At 41.4% G+C, this 19,720-nt stretch overlaps 1 protein-coding gene across 3 annotated transcripts in view; it reads left to right on the top strand.

Moving 5' to 3' along the window:
- The window catches only part of SACS (sacsin molecular chaperone), an 89,107-nt gene that overhangs the window by 31,896 nt on the left and 37,491 nt on the right, over nt 1-19,720 (top strand). For 2 of the 3 annotated variants that reach the window (XM_082700177.1, XM_082700176.1), the window contains exons 3-5: nt 10,380-10,530; nt 14,752-14,839; nt 15,759-15,844. In XM_082700177.1, coding sequence (XP_082556303.1) covers nt 10,380-10,530; nt 14,752-14,839; nt 15,759-15,844 — 325 coding nt within the window. Of the gene's footprint in view, nt 1-9,905; nt 10,264-10,379; nt 10,531-14,751; nt 14,840-15,758; nt 15,845-19,720 lie in introns of those variants that run through there. The other variant, XM_082700178.1, reaches the window with a different exon arrangement.

Here is a 19,720-nt window from a genome sequence, read left to right as displayed (position 1 = left end):
TACCTTAGGCAGGACATGGCACAGGGGCAAGAGAAGGACGTGCCTGCAGATGGGAAGGGCCTATAGGCCAACCAGGAGGATCTGGGGAGGGCACAGTAGTCCTGATGCAATTCTAGCAGTGTTTGCTGCAAAAACTGAAGTCTCTTGTGCAGATGTGCATCACTTATGAACATCTGTCTCTCAGTAAGAGTTATCAGAATGTGGTTTTTTTTTTTAAGATTTTATTTATTTATTTGAGAGAATGAGCACGTGAGCATGAGTGGGGGGAGGGGCAAAGGAAGAGGGAGAGCAGACTCCCAGCTGAGTGGGGAGCACAGTGTGGGATATCTATCCCATAGGATAGATCCCATCATCCCAGGATCATGACCTGAGCCAAAGGCAGATGCTTAACTGACTGAGCCACCCCGGCACCCCCAGAATGTATTCTTAATCTTAAACCCCAGGCACAAATTTTCTGAATGTTTCAGCTGTGAGTTCTCATCAAGATTAAAGAAGCTTCTTTAAGGAAGTAAGAGGCGGCTGTGACCTTGCTCTCCCAATCTGCTGGTGGTTTCTTGCCTTGGGAAGGAAGCTAAAGTTGCAGGACCTGTCCTGCTAAATGACCTGTGGGTTGGAGTCAGCTGGCACCTGCAGACTGAGTGTGGGACACTAGGCCACAGGCTCCCCGGAGCACAGTGGAAAACTGGCCAAAGGACTGAAGCCAGGGCCCAATCCGCAGGCAGAGTCGGAGCCACACCACAGCTGTGGCTGCAGTGAGCCTGGCAGTGCTGCAACCCTGGGATCAGAGGCTGGAAACCAAGACTGGAACAAGGTGGGGGGGGGGTGGTATGGATGAACAGATACCCCAGGCCTGGGGTCCAGGATGCCAGGAGAGTGAACATCCATCCAGTCACGTATTCAGCAGTATTACTGAGTGCCTGTGGCACTCCAGACCCCATCCCGTGCTGGGAAGAGAGCAGTGAATTCAACAGATAGTGACTTTGCTCTCCTGGAGTGGAAAACATGGTGGGTTGAGATAGACATTATAAAAATAAGTAACCAAATATGTATTAGATGATCATGTAGATAGTAGTGTAGTATGGGGATTAGGTAATTTAAGGGGGACTTTGGGAGTGTTGCTCTTTTGTATAGGGTGGTTGGGGAGTCCTCCTGAGAGAGATAATATTTGAGTGCAGACATAAAGGAGGTGAAGGAGTAAGAAATGCCTTCTGGAAGAAGATCATGCCAAACGGGGAATAACAAGTGCAAAGACCCTGCGGCAGGGACTGTGGTTTGATGTTTAAGACTGTGGGATGCCATGTGTGGCTGTGGTGGAATGAGCCAGAAGGAAATGAGGCAGGGACCAGGGGAACAATGATTGAGGAGGACATGGGGGACACGGGGGGATTGACCACTAACACCTTATATGCTAAGGACCCTGACTTTTCCTCAGAGTGACATGGGAAGCCATGGGTACCGGCATTTACATCTTCAGCCCACCATTTTGTCTTGATTTGGGCCCTGTTTTCTGTAGCTGTGATTCCCCAAGGCCCTTCCGTGCTCTTGCATGTCGGTGTGCAGACACTGGATCCTCCCTTCATTTCACAGGTAGTCATGTACTGGACTCAGAATTGTCGAAACGGGATTTGTATGTGAGTAGTTGGCTCTAGAAAAGTCTAGAAGAGGGGAGAGGTGATGGGGGTGGTATGGCCAGAGCAGTTGTGGGGAGACAAGGGGAGGTAGAGGAGGAAGTGTGGGGTGCCATAAGAGGCATAAAGACAAAGCTGGTGGAATGCCAACAAGCCTGACTTAGGAAAAGTACTTAGAAAGGTCACTCTGACAGAATCCGGAGAGGGAATTATCAAACACACAAGGTCGGTAACTCAGGGCTAAGGAAGAGAAGAAGGCCAAAGGGAAGAAGGTTCTAGAGATAAGCATAGAGGCATGTGGCTTTCTGCTAGCTGTGGTAAAAGTGTTATTAATGACAGCATTTAACATCCTGTCCTGCCCAGACGTCGCGGGTGTGGCTGCTTCCTGCCACTCCCCTCCCCCGATTGCTGTGCATATCCCGCCGGAACTGCACCTGGCCTTTTAGGATGTGCAGGAGATGAGTGAGAATGTGGAGGTTTCCTCATTTAACTTGTGCACAAGTTGTGTTAAATAGTCATGGTGAGAGTGGGCATCCCTGTCTTCTTCTTGACTCTGGGGCAAAATTCTCAGTTTTTCCCCATTAAGGGTGATATTAGCTGTGGGTCTTTGGCTTTTATGATGTTGAGAGGTATGTTCCCTATATCCCAACTTTGTTGAGGGTTATCATCAAGAATAGGTGCTGGAATTTGTCAAAATTTTTTTTTGACTCTCTTAAGAGGATCATATGGTGTTTGTCCTTTTATTAATGTGGTTGAGACACTCCATTTAGAAATTTGTAGTGCGTAAAATACATAGGATTCTGATGAGTACTTCCTTAAATATAGTTTAAGCAGAGTATGGTAATAAGGTGAGTGAGTTAAGGAGAATGAACTAGAATAGCAAATTCTGTTTTCTGGTTTTTTTTATAGAGAAGAAATCCCTACAGTATGCCTGTGCATAAGGGTTGTTTTCTCAATCACCAACGTCGTTGTAAAGCTTCCTTCAGTATGTTTTCTCACTTTGCATGTTTGGTTCCATTCTCAGATGGCATCAAAATGAACAGCCCCCTGACCCATGTCATGTTCCATCCCTTGCCCATCATGGTTCATCATAGGACTTATTTCTGCCTTGCGTATTCTTTATCTGTGTATTTATTTATTGTCTGCCTCCCCATTATGGAACTGTGAGCCTTATAAGAGCTGGATTTATTTTGTTTAACTGCCATAATTCTGGGGTACTCTAGTGTCTGAACTTAAAGTTAATGAATACATGATTATATATATCTCACATGGTTTTTTTGTTGTTGTTGATTTACATGCTATTCATATGTTTTTTTCTCTGGGGCTTTGTGAGAACACAGTGTGAATCATTGTGATGCCTAATGTATATCTAAGGTAAGAAAGTGCTAGAATAAAGTGCTTCCTACCTCAGTTTTGACCGTGATTATTGTATACCAAGGTGTTTGGGGACAGACCCTCCCTCATATGCACAGTTACAAAGAGCCTCAGAACACATTCTGTGATTGAGACCCCTGCTTAGCCAGAGGACAGAGAGGGAAGTTTGGTAGAGGATTTTTTGGAGAGAGATGTTGCCAAGTGCACAGGATTAGAGGGGTTTACCTCCTTTACACTGAGTCTGGTGAACCACACAGGGAACTTGGAACTGGGGTCGAGGCCAATTTAGGCTTGGGGCCCAAGCACTCCGAGGCAGCAGGAGGGAGGTAGCTGTATCGGCACTGGCATTGCCCAAGCTTTCTGGGCAAGGGACATGAGAGAAGTTTCCATAGAACACACCTGAACAAATGGAAGAGATTCAGGTTGGGCCTTCTTCAATAGCATCTGCTTGAGGTAGGGCCAGAGCAGCCAGAAGTGGGAGGTGACATGGGGACTCCTTAAGGCTGTGGAAGGAGTCATGAGTGATCACTCAGTATAGAAATGCTTTTGCTTCTCTGCTAAGGTCCTCAGCGACAGGACTTTCTCCCACAAGAGAAATGGTGAGCTTAATCACCTGCCAGACCCACAGGGTTCAAAGCAACCTGGCCAAGGAACAATCCAGTCTCCTGTCCTTCCTGTGTCCACAGCTTTGGCCTGGGTGCGGTTGCATCACAACGACTATTTGGGGGAACAGGGAGAGAAGAGAGACTGCCCACCTCCCTCTCTTAAAAGACAGGCAGCTTCTGAGTACAGAACTTAGTGTGGGGTTGTGGTGGCAACATCAAGGAGAAACTGACCTTTATTTAATGATTTTGCCTGGAACTTATTCCAGTTAGAGAATTGAAACAAACATTATTTTGTAATGTAAAGTGACCCCAGGACTGTCATTATGAAAAAGTGAGCAGAAAAATCATAGAATATACCAAGATTCCATCCCAAGGCAAAGAAAGATTAGTTGCATGAAGTATTTCCCCCTGCTATTCTTTTAAAAAAATATGTGTCATGATATGTCACTCATCAGGCTTTTAAAAACTTCCTAGTTATATTGTTTTCTAATATTTCTGTAGACATTTAAAAAATAAATTTTCCATGGGTATTAGAACAATGTTGTAGATAGTGTTGTAGGCTGATCCGTCACAAAAAAGCCCTGTTCTCTTGCTAGAACCTTCTGTTAGAGAGGCTTGATTTTCCCTGCTCTTCTTGCAGCTCAGGGTGGCCAATGAGAGAGAAATCGAAGTCTGCTGGGAAAACTCTTGTTTTTCTGCTAAAGAAGGTAGAACTCTTTTCTGCCTTCCCCCACCCTCCTCCTACATTAAGAACAGACGTATCAGAGCCGTACGAGCCATTTTCTGACAAGGAGAGAGAGTCTCAAAACATCACTGGGAAGCAGGTCCAGATATTGTCAAAGAATGGTGAGAAAAGCAAACCCTTATCATTTTAGCTACTGATAGTCAGGTAATCAGTTACTTGCAGTCCAAAGCATTTTGAACAGACCCCAAAACAAAACCAAACCTCGCTGAACGATGTTGGGAGTGAAGATACCATTGACTTAAATGCAGTCATTCATTCAGCTCTCAAACATCTTAGCAACATTTATTGACTATTACTTTGTACTGGGCCCTTGGGGTACAAAGAGGAATGTAAAGGCTCCCATTGCAATGGGAGATGAGTAAAATAACAGTGACTATACAATGTACAGAGTAGATAGAATCAGCCCAGAAGACTCAGGGAGAGCTGGGACAGGTGGTCATTCTTGGATGAGGACCTAGGGATTTATCGGATGGAAAGTGATGGGAAGGGGACTGCAAGCAGGTGAGGACAATGCAGGGTACATGTGGGAACTAGGCAATGTGAAGTGATTGTATTCGGTGAATGTTATAGTTTAATATTAATAGTATGGGGGCTCTGGAGTTGGACTACAGATCCTGGCTTTCCTATTGGCCTTCCCACTGTTTACTCTGGAACTATAAGTAATATGTTTAGTTTCATTTTCTTTATCTGAAAATGAAGGTTTTATGTACTTTGTGGGGTTGTTGGGAAGACCCAATGGGTTAAATCATATAAGGATTTTAGTAGGTGCCTGGAACATTGTAAGTATTCACTAAGGGTTTATTATTATTATACATATTACTATAAACTGGTCATGGAGACAGACAGTGGGGTAGTCTCAGAAGAATCTGAGAAGGTCGACCAGGGCTTGGTTGTGATGGGCCTTCTGAGTCATGCATAATAACTTGAGCTTGATCCTACAGTCACCAGGAAATTCTTGCAGGTTCTGGAGCACAGAGGTCAACAAGGACTAACTAGTTGTCAAATCCTACCAGCAATTTACCTATGTGATGCTGGGCACAGCTGACTCCTTTCTTGAAGATTTTTACTTAATCTCACAGATACCATGTTTTTTCATGGTTTTGTTGCTGTTCTAACTCCTGTCTCCTTCTAAGTCAACCTCTGTCCTGCCACCTGAGGAATTTTTATAGTGTAATTATGATCACCTGACCAGATTAAAATCTGAAAGTGGCTCCTGTGTAACTCCAGATGTAAAATAAAGAAGACTTCATGACCATATTCTACAGACTGCTGTCAGATAATGCTCCCTGTACTTTTATATGAATCCTACCCTTTGATCCTATCATGTGGAGCTACCTGAAATTCCTCAGCTTTGTTGCCTTTTTTTTGACTCCATGATATTGTAGGTTCTATTTGCGCTCCATGAGAGACTTTTTTTTCCACTTTTTTGTTTGGCTTATGATTTTTTTACTCAATTCTTAGGATTTCAGTGACCTAAAGGATGCCCACAATATCGTCAGCTTTTTATTCTCAAGCTTAACAGTCTTGTGCTGACTCATTAAACAAAGGAATAATTTGTCATTCTTTTGTCTTTATATAACTGGTGAACATTCTCCAGAACGGACTAATTTATTTTTTCCCTCTGATCAAAGACATGCTATTAGGTATATTCCATTTCATAAAATCATGTTTCAGGGGAAATTAACTCTCAGCCTTGAGCTATGATTCCAAACGGCAGTCCACACGGTGAGAATGAACTAGAATAAAGGAAGCCTTTTACTATTTAAGAATTTTTACATTGGATTGGACTTGTGCTTTGGTTGTTACCCTGGGTAGAGTTTTCAGTTCCTAAGATGAGTCATTTGAGGGGCTGAGTGGGATTGGATAATTTTTATGATCTAGGAGTTATGGGGAAGCTAAGGCCCAAGCCATATGGTTCTGTCATCCAGAGAAAGGGAAAGAAAGAGGCACCAGGGCCAATTAAAACAGGACTCCTGAGAACGAATAACATTGTTTTGAGCTTTTATCTAGCTGAGTCCGGCTTGTGCAATAAAAAATTTTATTTTAGGGGCACCTGGGTGGCTCAGTGGGTTAAAGCCTCTGCTTCTGGCTCGGGTCATGATCCCACGGTCCTGGCATCGAGCCCCACATCGGGTTCTCTGCTCAGCAGGGAGCCTGCTTCCTCCTCCTCTCTCTCTGCCTGCCTCTCTGCCTACTTGTGATCTCTCTCTGTCAAATAAATAAATAAAATCTTAAAAAAAAAAAAAAAAAAGAATCACACACTCCTCTGACTGAACCAGTCAGGTACCTTACTTAAAAAAGAAAAAAAATTATTTTACTCATCTCTACAACTGATACAGGCTCAAAGGCTGGTCCCATGACTCAGTTTTTTGTTTTTTTTTTTTTGTTTTGTTTTTGTTTTTTTTTATGGAGTCTGGACTCATTCATTCTTTTTTTTTTTTTTTTTAAAGATTTATTTATTTATTTATTTGACAGAGAGAGAGATCACAAGTAGGCAGAGAGGCAGGCAGAGAGAGAGAGGAGGAAGCAAGCTCCCTGCTGAGCAGAGAGCCCGATGCGGGACTCGATCCCAGGACCCTGAGATCATGACCTGAGCTGAAGGCAGCAGCTTAACCTACTGAGCCACCCAGGCGCCCAGGACTCATTCATTCTTTTTTTTTTTTTTAGATTATTTATTTATTTATTTGACAGAGAGAAATCACAAGTAGATGGAGAGGCAGGCAGAGAGAGAGAGAAGGAAGCAGGCTCCCTGCCGAGCAGAGAGCCCGATGCGGGACTCGATCCCAGGACCCTGAGATCATGACCTGAGCCGAAGGCAGCGGCTTAACCCACTGAGCCACCCAGGCGCTCGGACTCATTCATTCTTAAACAAGAGACTGGGGCACCTGGGTGGCTCAGTGGGTTAAGCCGCTGCCTTTGGCTCGGGTCATGATCTCGGGGTCCTGGGGATCGAGTCCCACATTGGGATCTCTGCTCGGTGGGGAGCCTGCTTCCCTCTCTCTCTTTCTGCCTACTTGTGATCTTTCTCTGTCAAATAAAAAAAAAAAAAAAATCTAAAACAAGAGACTAACGTTTTGGCTTCTTGCTGTTCTGCATTTTTATAATATGCTCCTACAAAATAAGTTAAGGCTCAGATATACATTTATTAGAATACAACATTTTTGCAATTTTTTTCTCATCTTAAATAGTGATTACAGTTCATGAGCAAAGATATTTATTGGTTTGTGCACTTTTGAAAAATTAAAGTACTCTTGTAAATATCAGTAGGGTTGAGTAGCCTAAGATATTTCTTCTCAATGGAAAATTAGGCAGTTATTAGAAATACAATTTAGAAAGTGGTAAAAATGTTGAAAAACACTATGTACTCATAGCATTATTATAATCATATAAATGACAATGGATAGAAATGTTGTTTGTATTGAGTTGTTAGAATTATGTGTAATGTTTGAATTTCTATCTACTTTTCTTATTTTCCAGATATTTTTTCATTCCTTTTTTTCTCCTTTCCTTTTGGCCCCACTTCCTTTAGTTTGTTCACTCCTTCCTTCCTTAGCTCAATCCTTTCTTTCCTCATGTTTATTGAACGTCTATTCTATGGTAGAACCTCTTTCAGGATCTGAGAAGCCATCAGCAAGCAGGGAAGACATCAGTTTCAACTCCGCTTTGGCTGCCGGTTGGGGAATGTGTTGGGGAGGAATGAAGTTAGAGGAGGGGCAAGAAGTAGGAGGGATGGTACTACATCCAGGTTAAACATGTGCATGGGCTGTAGCAGTTGCTCTGTCCCCCTTTCTTCTCATATAACCTCTTTCTGGATAACTTCATTTTCCTGTTTCACTCAGGTCTTTTCTCAAATGTCAGTTCTTAGAAAGGAGTTCTAGGACCATCTTAGTTCTTTTCCTCTCTTCTCTTGTCCTTTCCCAATTCCCTGGCCCCACTTTGGAATGGTACTTATCCCTAGTTGGCTGACATCATAGGATGAATTTAAATATTATTTGTCTATTTGTTTATTGTTGTCTTTCTTCCCTAGAATGCAAGTTTGAGATGGGGACTTTGTTTTGTTCATTGTCATTTAGAAATGTGTCCTTCTAGGAAATAAGAGAGGTTTAAGAAATATTATCTGAATGATTAGGCAATTGACTTCTAAATTTATATCCTTATCATTGACATCTCTTTTGAGTTCCAGATTTATTTGTATTTCCTATACAGACTAACCCTTTAATTGTATCCTGAATATATTTCGAACTCCAGATGTTCAAAGGTATTTATGATCAGTCACGTTTTGTAGCCAAATCTGCTTCACTTCTTGTGAAAACCTCCCTATTAAGAACATTTCTTTCTCTCAAGTCTTTATCTCTGCACTACACGTTTGTCTGCCCTCTAGGAGAGAGCATTAAGGAGAGCGGGTAGACCCTGGGGCTTATCAAAGGATTTTAGGTGTGGAGAATTTGTCTGTGACACTATAGCAGAGGGGTGAGAGCTCATTCTTACTATTTGCTGATATTTTAATGCATTTGCATGTATGGTCTTGTCTGACTGAAAAAGTAAATATTTGTCCTTTTGGGTTTTCTGGCCTAACCTTATATTGAATTAGCTATTCTCTAATTGACTGTGCTTACTTGTTCCAAGTAGGAAAAGAGCTGCATGATTTACAAACTTTCCCTTTGAAATATGGTTATGGAAAGGGATGGAATAGCTGCATGGGTACTCTATTATTACTGATAACGAGTTCTGAGTAACATTTCTTTGTGGAAGAGGGGGAGAGGTGATAATTGAAAAGCAGTAATTAATATAATTTTTTGCACCAACGATAAAATTTTAATTCTTCTTCCGGTATTTAATCAAGAAGCACCCAAGTTTACTTGTTCAGGACGTAGCCTTTGAATTGTCTTAGTAGAGGTTGCCCCCCCCCCCGCCCCGCCTTTTTCCCAGTTTGTCTCATCTATACCTATGAGAAATAAGCCTGAGGAAAAGACTGATATTTTCTGACGCTTCATTCAGCTACCTATACTTTCAAATTACAAGGCACCGTTAGTTACTCTTGGGTGACTCCATCAACTTTTAAGACTGGTTTCAGATTTCAAGGAGGTTGCAGGTTGAAGGGAAAACACAGGCTACCAACAGTAGAAGATAATGTTGCCAAAATAAGCTACATCTATTTTAACATGTCACAGGGTATGTTCATGTTCATAATCACATATTACTGTCTTATAGGCACTCCTTCCTCTAGCAAACTGAACCACTGACCCTACTTTTGTGCCTTGGAAACAAACGGGAAACCGTGAAAGACAGTTGTGTCCTGCAATCACCACGTTTCCCGCTGTGCCTAAGAGGCCACCATAAATCTTATTTGGAGATGCTTCCAGAGATTAAAAGTCTTGAGAGGCGAAGGAGACGTAGGCCCCAGGAATGTCTAGTTCTGCATTTCTCGGTACTATTGAACTCCACCAGGGAAAATACACGTCTTCCTTCAAAGTGTGTTCTGCATACACAATTCAGCGTTTCAGGTCCTCCCGGCCTCAGCGCGTTTGCAGACGCTCGCGGCGCGGGCGGGGCGGGGCCTTTTGGGCGGGGCGGGGCTTGCAGGCCACGCCGCTAACGGTCCAGGAGGGCGGGCGCGTGCCCGCAGACGGCGCCTCTAGGGGCCCGGGCTACCGGGAGCGCGCCGCCGCTGCAGGCCCTCGCCCCGCCCCTAAGGCCCCGGCTTCCTCTACCCTTTCCAGCTCCGCTCTTGCGGTCGCTCCCGGGGCTGCGGCTGAGCCCGGCCGGGGCGGCGCCCGCCTGCGCCATGAGGATCCCGCGCTCGGGGCCCGCGCCGGGCCTCTCGGGGCGGCGGCGGCGGCCGTGAGTAGGCGCGGCGCGCTCGGGCGGACGCGGGCTCGAGCTCGGCGAGGACGCTCGCGATGGGGGACAGGTAACCCTGCCCGGGGCCGGGCTGAGCCCAGGGCCGCGAGGCTCCCCGCCACTGGGACTCCGGGCGGGAGGGTCCCCACGTGGCCCCCACTGAAGGTCCTTTTGCCTTTTGCACAGGTGGCTCCGGGTGACCGTCCTCCCCGGCTGCGTGGGCTGTAGGACCGTGGCCGTTCAGGCGTCCTGGACCGTGCGCGACATCAAGGAGCGCATCTTGGCCGAGACGGGCTTCCCGGTGTCGGAGCAGCGGCTGTGGCTCGGCGGCAGGGAGGTACGGCCCGCCGGGTCCCTCTCCTTAGTAGGACGACGGGCCCGCCTCTGTGCTCGGGGTTGTAGCGCATCCACTGACTGTTTATCAGTAGGCTCGGGGGGAGGGAAACTGAACGGATTTTATCCTTGGGTCGTGGATGGCAGATGCTCAGTTAATGGTTACCCTGGAAATAATGCTCTGTAAATAACATGCACAAAATCACACGGGTATTTTCTCATCATTAGTTGTAATTTTAATTGATTTACCATGTCAGCATTTGTGTCACCCTGCCCCCTGCCCGTCTTTTTATCTGAATCTTCACTTCCTGAAATTACGATAGTTTTTCGATGGGCATTATAGTCAGAGGGTTTTAACCATTACTCACGTTTTTCTTAGGTGTGTTGTACATTTAGCTGGAATAATTTTCACCTTTAATGTCTTAGAGGTTTCCCCTCAGTTTTGAATCATAGAAATTTAGGGCTAAAAGGATCTTCAGACTTCATTATAGTAGCTGTAAGTTTGAGGAATACATTCTCATTAAAACTTCTGAACTGCAAATGAATGAGATAAAAACTTTGGAAGATAGCAGTATTTCACATTGTTATATATATCCTTTAAGGTTAGTGAAAAAGCTAAGTTTTCTCAAAGGAGGAGTTAAATGGAAACATTTTATTGAAAATTAATTTGTTCTTTGATCCCCAAAATTTCTTCACTTTTTCTGTGATAAAAGATCGTTTTCAGGATTTAAAAGACATAAAAATGTTAACAGATATGTAAGGAACACTGAGCCATACAGAATGACATTTCAAGCATTGGGTTTGTACCCAATACAAACATTGGTGAAGTACTTGATAACCTATGATTTTTAATTCCTCAGTGTAATCTTGACCTTCTGTGTACCTGTGTCCATGCCATGGCCTCTTGACCACTTAGACACAGATTTCCAGTTAAACAGCTCTGATGTTCCTCCACAGCTCAGCCCTCCTTACCAGCTCCTCAAGGTGTTCGGTGGCCTGCAGACAGTGACTTGACAACTTTGGACAGAATTGAGGAGAAAAGCTTATCATTCTTACCTCTTTTTCTGGGTCCATCTCTGTCTCAGCCTTCCCATGTGTACTCTTCTGGTTCTGTACCCTCTTCTTTGGTTACTCCTCAGGGTCTGCTTTGTCATCTTGTCCCTTACATGTGGTCCTCCCAGGAGGCTCACTTGTGGCTCAGTCTTGCCATTAGAAGTGTTTTTGGAAATGTATGTGTACAATATTAATAATGGATGGTGAATGTGGCTGTGGGGCATAGAATATTTCGGCCTGAGTGGGTGGGTAGGTGGGGGTCTGGTTAGGAAACATCTGTTGTCCTGAGCTGGGGAGGTTCTAGACTGTGACTGACTGTAGAGGTGAAACTGGAAGGAAAGGGTATACAGGAGACTTTGTAAAAGTGTGATTATGGCTGTCTGGTACCAAATGGCTCTGCATGTGTGTATGCTTGTGTGTATGTGTGCAGTGTAATGAGGTATATGTAGAATAAGACAGAAGCTCTTGCCAAGGATGTTTATAAGCCTTGATTGAGTCAGACCCAGAAATAATGGAATTCTAAATATGTCAGGGCAGGCAGGAAACAAAAGCTGTTGAGTAGGACTCCTTGTCACTTACTGGTTTTGGTTGGTACTGGATGTAGGAAGCAGTAGACAGTCCTTGGTCTTTCTGGGTCATCTACCATCCTCTTTCTCCTTATCTCTCATTTGTTTCCCTGGACTAGAAGTGAAATTTTTAAGTTCTTCACATTACCTCCTGTCTCATGAAGAGACTGAAGCTGTTCATTATAGCTGTGTATCTTCCTGATCCTTTTTCCTCTTGTACCAAATGTGGTCGAGCCTCAAATCAAGAGGTGTGAAGTATCTCTTAATTGATCAAAATTGTCCTTTTTGTCAACCCTTGAATTTTAGAACCTCCTTGTGCCTTGACCACTGAACAAAGGAAGAAGTGTCGGGAGAGCCAGTTGTAATTAATATTGTATTGTTTGCATAGTAATTTGGAAAGAGTTACTTGGAAAGAGTTATTGTTCCATAGTAAATGAAAATGAGCATCTCTGCTCTGAGGTTTTGGAGGAAGATTGAGGCTGGCATGAACACAGATCCAGATGTACAAATCATTTTACAATCTCTGTGTTTTAAAATATATTTATAAAGACTGAAATGGGCAACTTTTAAGATTTAATTGCCTCTGGAGATAAATAGGACCAGTGTTATTTTGCTCGGTTGGAGTGATTTTGGGTCTAGGAAGGGGAGCGGCCCAAGCAAACTCCCTTAATCTTGGCAGGCTCAGGAGGAGAAAGCTGATAGCACTACTGGGGTCACTTATCTTTGCCACTTGATTTCTCTTCGGGAGAATCACTTCCCTGGAGATAGGTCACTGATTACAGTCCACCAAAAGCATTCACAATCAGACGTGCATAGCGGGTTACATATGTTTTTACTAACATGATTCAATTCTGTGTCTTCTTCCTTTTCAAGTGTCCTTTAAGATCTGCAAACTTCTTCCTGCAATAAAAGTTTTCTTCCTGCCTGCCTTTCTTCCTTCAGATGTACCTTGGCTAGTACTAAATTGAACCAGTAATCTTGGCTTATGCTTGGCTCTCTTTTAGTTATTAGTTGATTAACTAACAATAGAATGAACAACCAAGATGACATCATCCAGCTGGAGAGGGAGAACACTGTTGACAGTTTATATTTCCCTCTGTGCTTCTCCTCCCCAGCCTGTGTGCCTGTCTTTTTTCCCTTACCCCTTCGTGTTTCTTACTTCGTTGCCTGCTTTTGTAGTTTTTTAAATAGTTTTATCATGAGTGTGTATGTATGTGTTTATATAAGGTATACCTGTGTACATACATGTTTATATATGTGTATATCTGTAACCTAAATAACCTGAGTGATAGTCTATTTACTTTTATTGTTTATGAACTTTATAAGAAGCTTGTTATTCCATATGTAGTAACCCAGAATTAGCTTTTTTTGCTCGATATTATGTTACAAATATTCACCCAGAGTTACGTGCAGTTTAGTTAATCCAGTTTTTTTTTCTTTTTGCTATATGATATGCCACTGTATCAATATATAATAGAATTGGGTTGTTTCTAAAAGTTTTGTGGTTAACAACACAAAATAACTACTATTCTTATCCATATGTCCTGTGCAGGGAGATTTTTCTTTACGATTCAGTGGGAATATGTATATGAAAGTGCTTTATGAGCTGGAAACTGTCACAGTGTACTCAGATTTTAGAAATGAGGACTAAAATGATGATACGTAGAAAGTAAGGAGACCAGAGTAGAGATTATTATAAAAATCCAGAAATATAAGGAGACTGAGCAATTGGAAATGGGAAAAGAACAAGTTAGTTCTGAGAGAAATGGGGGATGGACTTGCTGGAAACTGGAGGGTAATTGGCTAGACTGGAGGTAATTGGTGGTTTGTAGAGAGAACTTCTCCCCATGGTTCCCTCTAAAGTGAACAGGTAGAAGGTGCCACTGTTAATTGAAATACAAAGTAAAAGATGAGGGTTAAGGGTTTGGAAGGAAATCCAGTGAGGTCACTTTTGATAGGTTGAGCTTTAGGAACCTTGAAGGATATCAGTGTGGGTTGGGTGGTAGATAATTGGAAATACTGAATTTTTGATATGGTAAATTATGCCATTCACACCCTGTTGAGTGTAAGTTACAAAGTTTGATTATTCTGGTGGGCTTTTGAGTGATGTTTTGCAGACCATTGACCTGGACAAGGTCATTCCATAGTAGTACTTGAGTGGACCGCTGGAGAGAAGGTTGATCTGGCTTTGGCTTCTGAGCGGTACACTTTGGAAATGCAAAGAGAATGATTTTGTTTATTTTAATGATCCTGATTCATCATAAAACATTTGAGTTATTTTATTTTATTTATTTATTTATTTTTTTTTTTCAGAAAGAGCAGTAGCATTTGAGTTATTTTAAAGCAGATCTTTATTTATAACTATTTAAGGAAAAATCCTTTAGGTTTAAGTTAAAATCCTTTAGGTTAAGAAAAGTCCTTTAAGTTAAATAAAATTGTTGACTAAATTTCTGTTTTTTGAAATATTCACTTCTTCAGAGCAACTTATTTCCTGATAAGAATGGTTCACAAGCATTATTTCTTAAGTGAAAAAAAATCGAGATAGTTCGAATGTACAGTTTTAGGAACAATACTGCTTTTCATACATTTTCTTTTCTTTTTTTCAGTTACCTGACTGGATCAAGATCGGAGATCTGACTTTCAAAAACTGTCATCTTTTTGTAAACCTTCAATCAAAAGGCTTGAAAGGGGGAGGTATTACATTGACTTTACCAGGAGCATATGCCATTTTTAGTTGCATAAAGATTATATTGTGAAAGTATATTCCATGGAATGGGTTGAGGGGGTATCCAGGCCAGAGGAAAGCAAGGGCAAATGGAGCTGGTGAATTATAAGAGTGCGTAGGGTATTAGGTCCTGTGGAGCAGAGTCCTACTGGGGCTTGGTCCTGGTGGGCACTCTGCCGAAATGATGTTGATAAATTTGTAGTGATGATTTCATTGTTTTAAGCCAGAGTTCTTTTTAAATAATTTACAGGTTTTTTTTTTTTTTTTTTTTCCTGTGCATCTGGAAGTTAACCTTTCTTTCCCCATCCTCTCTATACTTGCCTGTAACCACCTCTCTAAGGCAAAGGGGTCAGTCAGTTCTAAGAATCTCTTGGTTAAGAAATGCCTAAGGCTATTTGAATGGACCGGTACTGGGACATTGACTATGCCAATCTCAGAATAATCAGAACATCGTTTGAGTTTGAGAATATTAACAATGTCATAATAGACATCACTATCTCTGGCTTATTATTTGGTGGCAAAGTACCCACAAAATGATGCCGTTTATTTCATTTGTTTTGGAAACTGGCAACAATTCCTGCCCTCACCCCTCTTGCTTTTTATTTTTTTGAATTAAGTATCTCCTGTGATATGTAGTCTGTTTTTGAACGTTTTTTAAAACCTGAATTTTGTAGTTCCATTAAGTCTTGAGATTCAGTAAATTGAGTCTGCTTTGCTTTCTGCTGAATCTAATTTAGTCAGGTAGATTTTCCTACCTGAGTGCTGGCATAAAATGTATAAAGTCATAACATATATAATTTTACTATGTCTTGGAATCAAATAACCCATTGGTAACACTTATGGGATTTTTCTTTCTAAATCATTTTTTAAATGTGTTCTCTGTTTTAGGTCGATTTGGTCAGACAACACCACCCCTTGTTGACTTTCTCAAGGACATTTTAAGAAGGTATCCAGAAGGAGGACAGATTCTTAAGGTAGGGCGTTTGTTGTGTACATGTGTAAATTTACTTTGATAAAAATGAGAGACTGTGGACTCCAAGAAACAAAACTGAGGGTTTTAGAGGGGAGAGGAGTAGGGGATTGGGTTGGCCCAGAGGACACATACTGCGTGGAGCGCTGGGTGTTAGATGTAAACCATGAATCATGGAGCACTACATCAAAAACTAATGATGTACTGTATGGTGACTAACATAACATAATTAAAAAAATAATAATAAAAATTTTTAAAAAAATGAGATGGAGTAAAATGAGTTGGAAATCCTCGTAGCATTTAACTTTTAAAAAAATTTTGTCTAGATCCGAATAGCAGTATTTATTTCCCTCTGTGCCTGCAGCGCATATGCTGGATGGGATGGGTTGAAAATGGGGCCATTGTAAATACAGGAGGTTTCAGAGGCAGAGGAACCCACTGTGATCAAGCACAGTGTTGTTCTAGGAACACTCTTTCTGTTGTTGTATGTCAGTATATAATGTAATCTTATAAATGTTATGTGAAACATCTTGCAGATGTTTATGAACCCACTGGTTGACCAGAGGAATGAAATAATGCAAAACCCACATTCAGGGGCCATGAACACATTTGACCCCTGGACTGAGAGGTTTGCCTTTTAGGAGAATTTATTTCATAGTATAATGATTTTAGTTATTTGTTTCTATTTACAGTATATTCTTTTAGTTTGAATATACTCATTGAAAACCAAAAGAACCCAGAAACCTGAACAACCACACACACAAAAAAAAAACAATAGTAGAAGATACAGCAAAAATTTGATTTTGTGTTTAGCCTAATCAGGAAACTCCCTAATTAATTGTAAGAAGAGATTAACTGTCAATGCATTTTCTTTTCTTCTCATTAATTTATTCAGTGTTTATTGCCTTTAATATCTTGGCCCTCATTATATTTTCTAGTTCGGGTGCTAAGTTTTTAGAGAGTAAGGATTAGGTGTATTTAGTTGAATTTAGTCATACTCAGGCGCCGATTAGGGGGATTGCTCCATCATTAGTGATTTTATTTTATTTTTTAATCTTTTACTTTGTTTTTATTATTTATTTATTTATTTATTTATTTATTGGCTTCGGGAGTAGAATTTACTGATTCATCCCTTACATGTAACATCCAGTGCTCATCATAACAAGTACTCACACTTCCTAATACCCACCACCCATTTAGTCTGTCCCCCGGTCCACTTGCCTCTATCAGCCTTGTTTGTTCTTTGTCATGAGGGGTCTTCTATGGTTTGTTTTCTTTTTTTCCCTTCCAACACATTCATCTGTTTTGTTTCCTAAATTCTACATATGAGTGAAGTCATATGGTATTTGTTTTTCTTTGCCCGACTTCTTTTGCTTAGCATAAAACATTCTAGCTCCATGCATGTTGTCGCAAATGGCAAGATTTTATTCTTTTTGATGGCTGTGTAATATTCCATTGTATGTATATACCACATCTTCTTTATCCATTCGTTAGTCAGTGGACACTCGACTCTTTCCATAGCTTGGCTCTTGTTAATAATGCTGCTATAAACATTGCAGTGCATGTATCCCTTCAAATCTGTATTTTTGGATACTTCGGGTAAATACCTAGTACTGTTATTGCTAGATAGTAGGGTAGCCCTATTTTTAATTTCTTAAGGAACCCCCATACTGTTTTCCAGACTGGCTGCACCAGTTTGCATTCCCACCAACAGGGTTCCCCTTTCTCATCCTTACCAACATCTGTTGTTTCCTCTGTTGTTAATTTTAGCCATTCTGACTGGTGTGAGATGGTGTATCTTTGTGGTTTTGATTTGTATTTCTGTGATGATGAGTGATGTGGAGCATGTTTTCCTGTGTCTGTTAGCCATCTGGATGTCTTCTTGGGAAAGTGTCTATTTATGCCTTCTGTGCATTTCTTAAGTGGATTGTTTGTTTTTTGGGTGTTGAGTTTGATAAGTTCTTTATAGATTTTGGATACTAAACCTTTATCGTATGTCATTTGCAAATATCTTCTCCCATTCCATAGGCTGCCTTTTTGTTTTGCTGATTGTTTCCTTTGCTGTGCAGCTTTTTATTTTGGTGAAGTCCCAGTAGTTCATTTTTGCTTTTGTTTCCCCTTTCCTTTGGCAACATGTCTAGTAAGAAGTTGCTACCGCTAAGATCAAAGAGGTTACTGCCTATGTTCCCTGCTAGGGTTCTGATGGTTTCCTGTCTCACTTTTAGGTCTTTCATCCATTTTGAATTTATTTTTGGGTATGGTATAAGAAAGTGTTCCAGCTTCATTCTTTTGCATGCTGCTGGCCAGTTTTCCCAATACTATTTGTTGAAGTGATTGTCTTTTTTCCATTGGATATTCTTTCCTGTTTTGTCACAGATTAGTTGGCAATATAGCTGTGGGTCCGTTTCCGTGTTTTCTGTTTTGTTCCATTGATCACTGTGTCTGTTCTTGTGCCGGTACCATACTCTCTTGATGACTCCTGCTTTGTAATGCAGCTTGAAGTTTGGAATTGTGATGCTTACAGCTTTGGTTTTCTTTTTCCAACATTACTTTGGCTATTTGGGATCTTGTCTGGTTACATACAAATTTTTGAATTGTTTATTTTAGCTCTGTGAAAAATGATGATGGTGGGGTACTTGAGTGGCTAGTCAATTGAGCATCCGACTCTGGGTTTCAGCTCAAGACATCTCAGTTTTGTGAGATCAAGCCCAGTGTTGGGCTCTGAGCTCAATGGGGAGTCTGCCTGTGTTTCTATCCCTTTCCCTACTTATGTGAGCACACACTCTCTCTAAAATAAATAAACCTTAAAAAAAAGTGCTGGTGATATTTTGTTAGGGGTTGCATTAAATGTGTAGATTGCTTTGGGTGGTATTGACATTTTAACAGTGTTTTTCCAAGCCACAAGCATGGATTTTTTTTCCCACTTTTGTGTGTTCTCATAAGTTTCATTTCTAAGTGTTCTGCAGTTTTCAGAGTACGGATCTTTTACCTCTTTGGTTAGATTTACTCCTAGGTATCATGGTTTTTGGTGCAATTATATGTATAATTGATTCCTTGATTTCTTTTTCTGCTGCTTTATTATTGGTGTCTAGAAATGCAAGCGACTTCCTTACATTGATTTTACAACCTGTGTCTTTGCTGAGTCATGTATTAGTTCTAGCAATTTTTGATGGAGTCTTTTAGGTTTTCTATATAGTATATCATGGTGATTGTAAATAGTGAAAGCTTGACTTCTTCCTTGCCAGTTTGGATGCCTTTTATTTCTTTGTGTTGTCTGATTGCTGAGGCTGAGACTTCCAGTACTATATTAAACAGTAATGGTGAGAGGGGCCATCACTGTCTTGTTCCTGACCATAGGGGAAAAGCTCTGTTTTTCCGCCAAAGAATGATATTAGCTGTGGATCTTTCATGTATGACCTTTATGATATTGAGGTATATTCCATCTATCCCTACTTTGTTGAGGGTTTTTATCAAGAATGGGTATTGTATTTTGTCAAATGCTTTTTCTGCATCAATTGAGAGTACCATATGGTTCTTATCCTTTCTTTTATTAATGTGGTATATCACGTGGTTTCATTTGCAGATATTGAACCACTCCTGCTGTCCAGGAAGAAATCCCACTTGATTATGATGAATAATTATTTTAAATGTACTGTTGGATCTTATTAGCTAGTATCTTCTTGAGAATTTTTGCATCTATTTTCATCAGGGACATAAGCCTGTAATTCTTTTTTTTAATGGGGTCTTTGTCTGATTTTAATCAAAGTAATGCTGGCCTCAGAGTTTGGAAGTTTTCCTTCCATTTCTATTTTTTGGAACAGTTTGAAAATAGTAGGGGTGCCTGGGTGCTCAGTGGGTTAAAGCCTGGGCCTTCGGCTCG

Source organism: Mustela nivalis (genome assembly GCF_964662115.1).
Source record: "Mustela nivalis genome assembly, chromosome: 15".
NCBI lineage: Eukaryota > Metazoa > Chordata > Mammalia > Carnivora > Mustelidae > Mustela > Mustela nivalis.
This window is presented reverse-complemented; position numbering and strand designations above follow the sequence as displayed.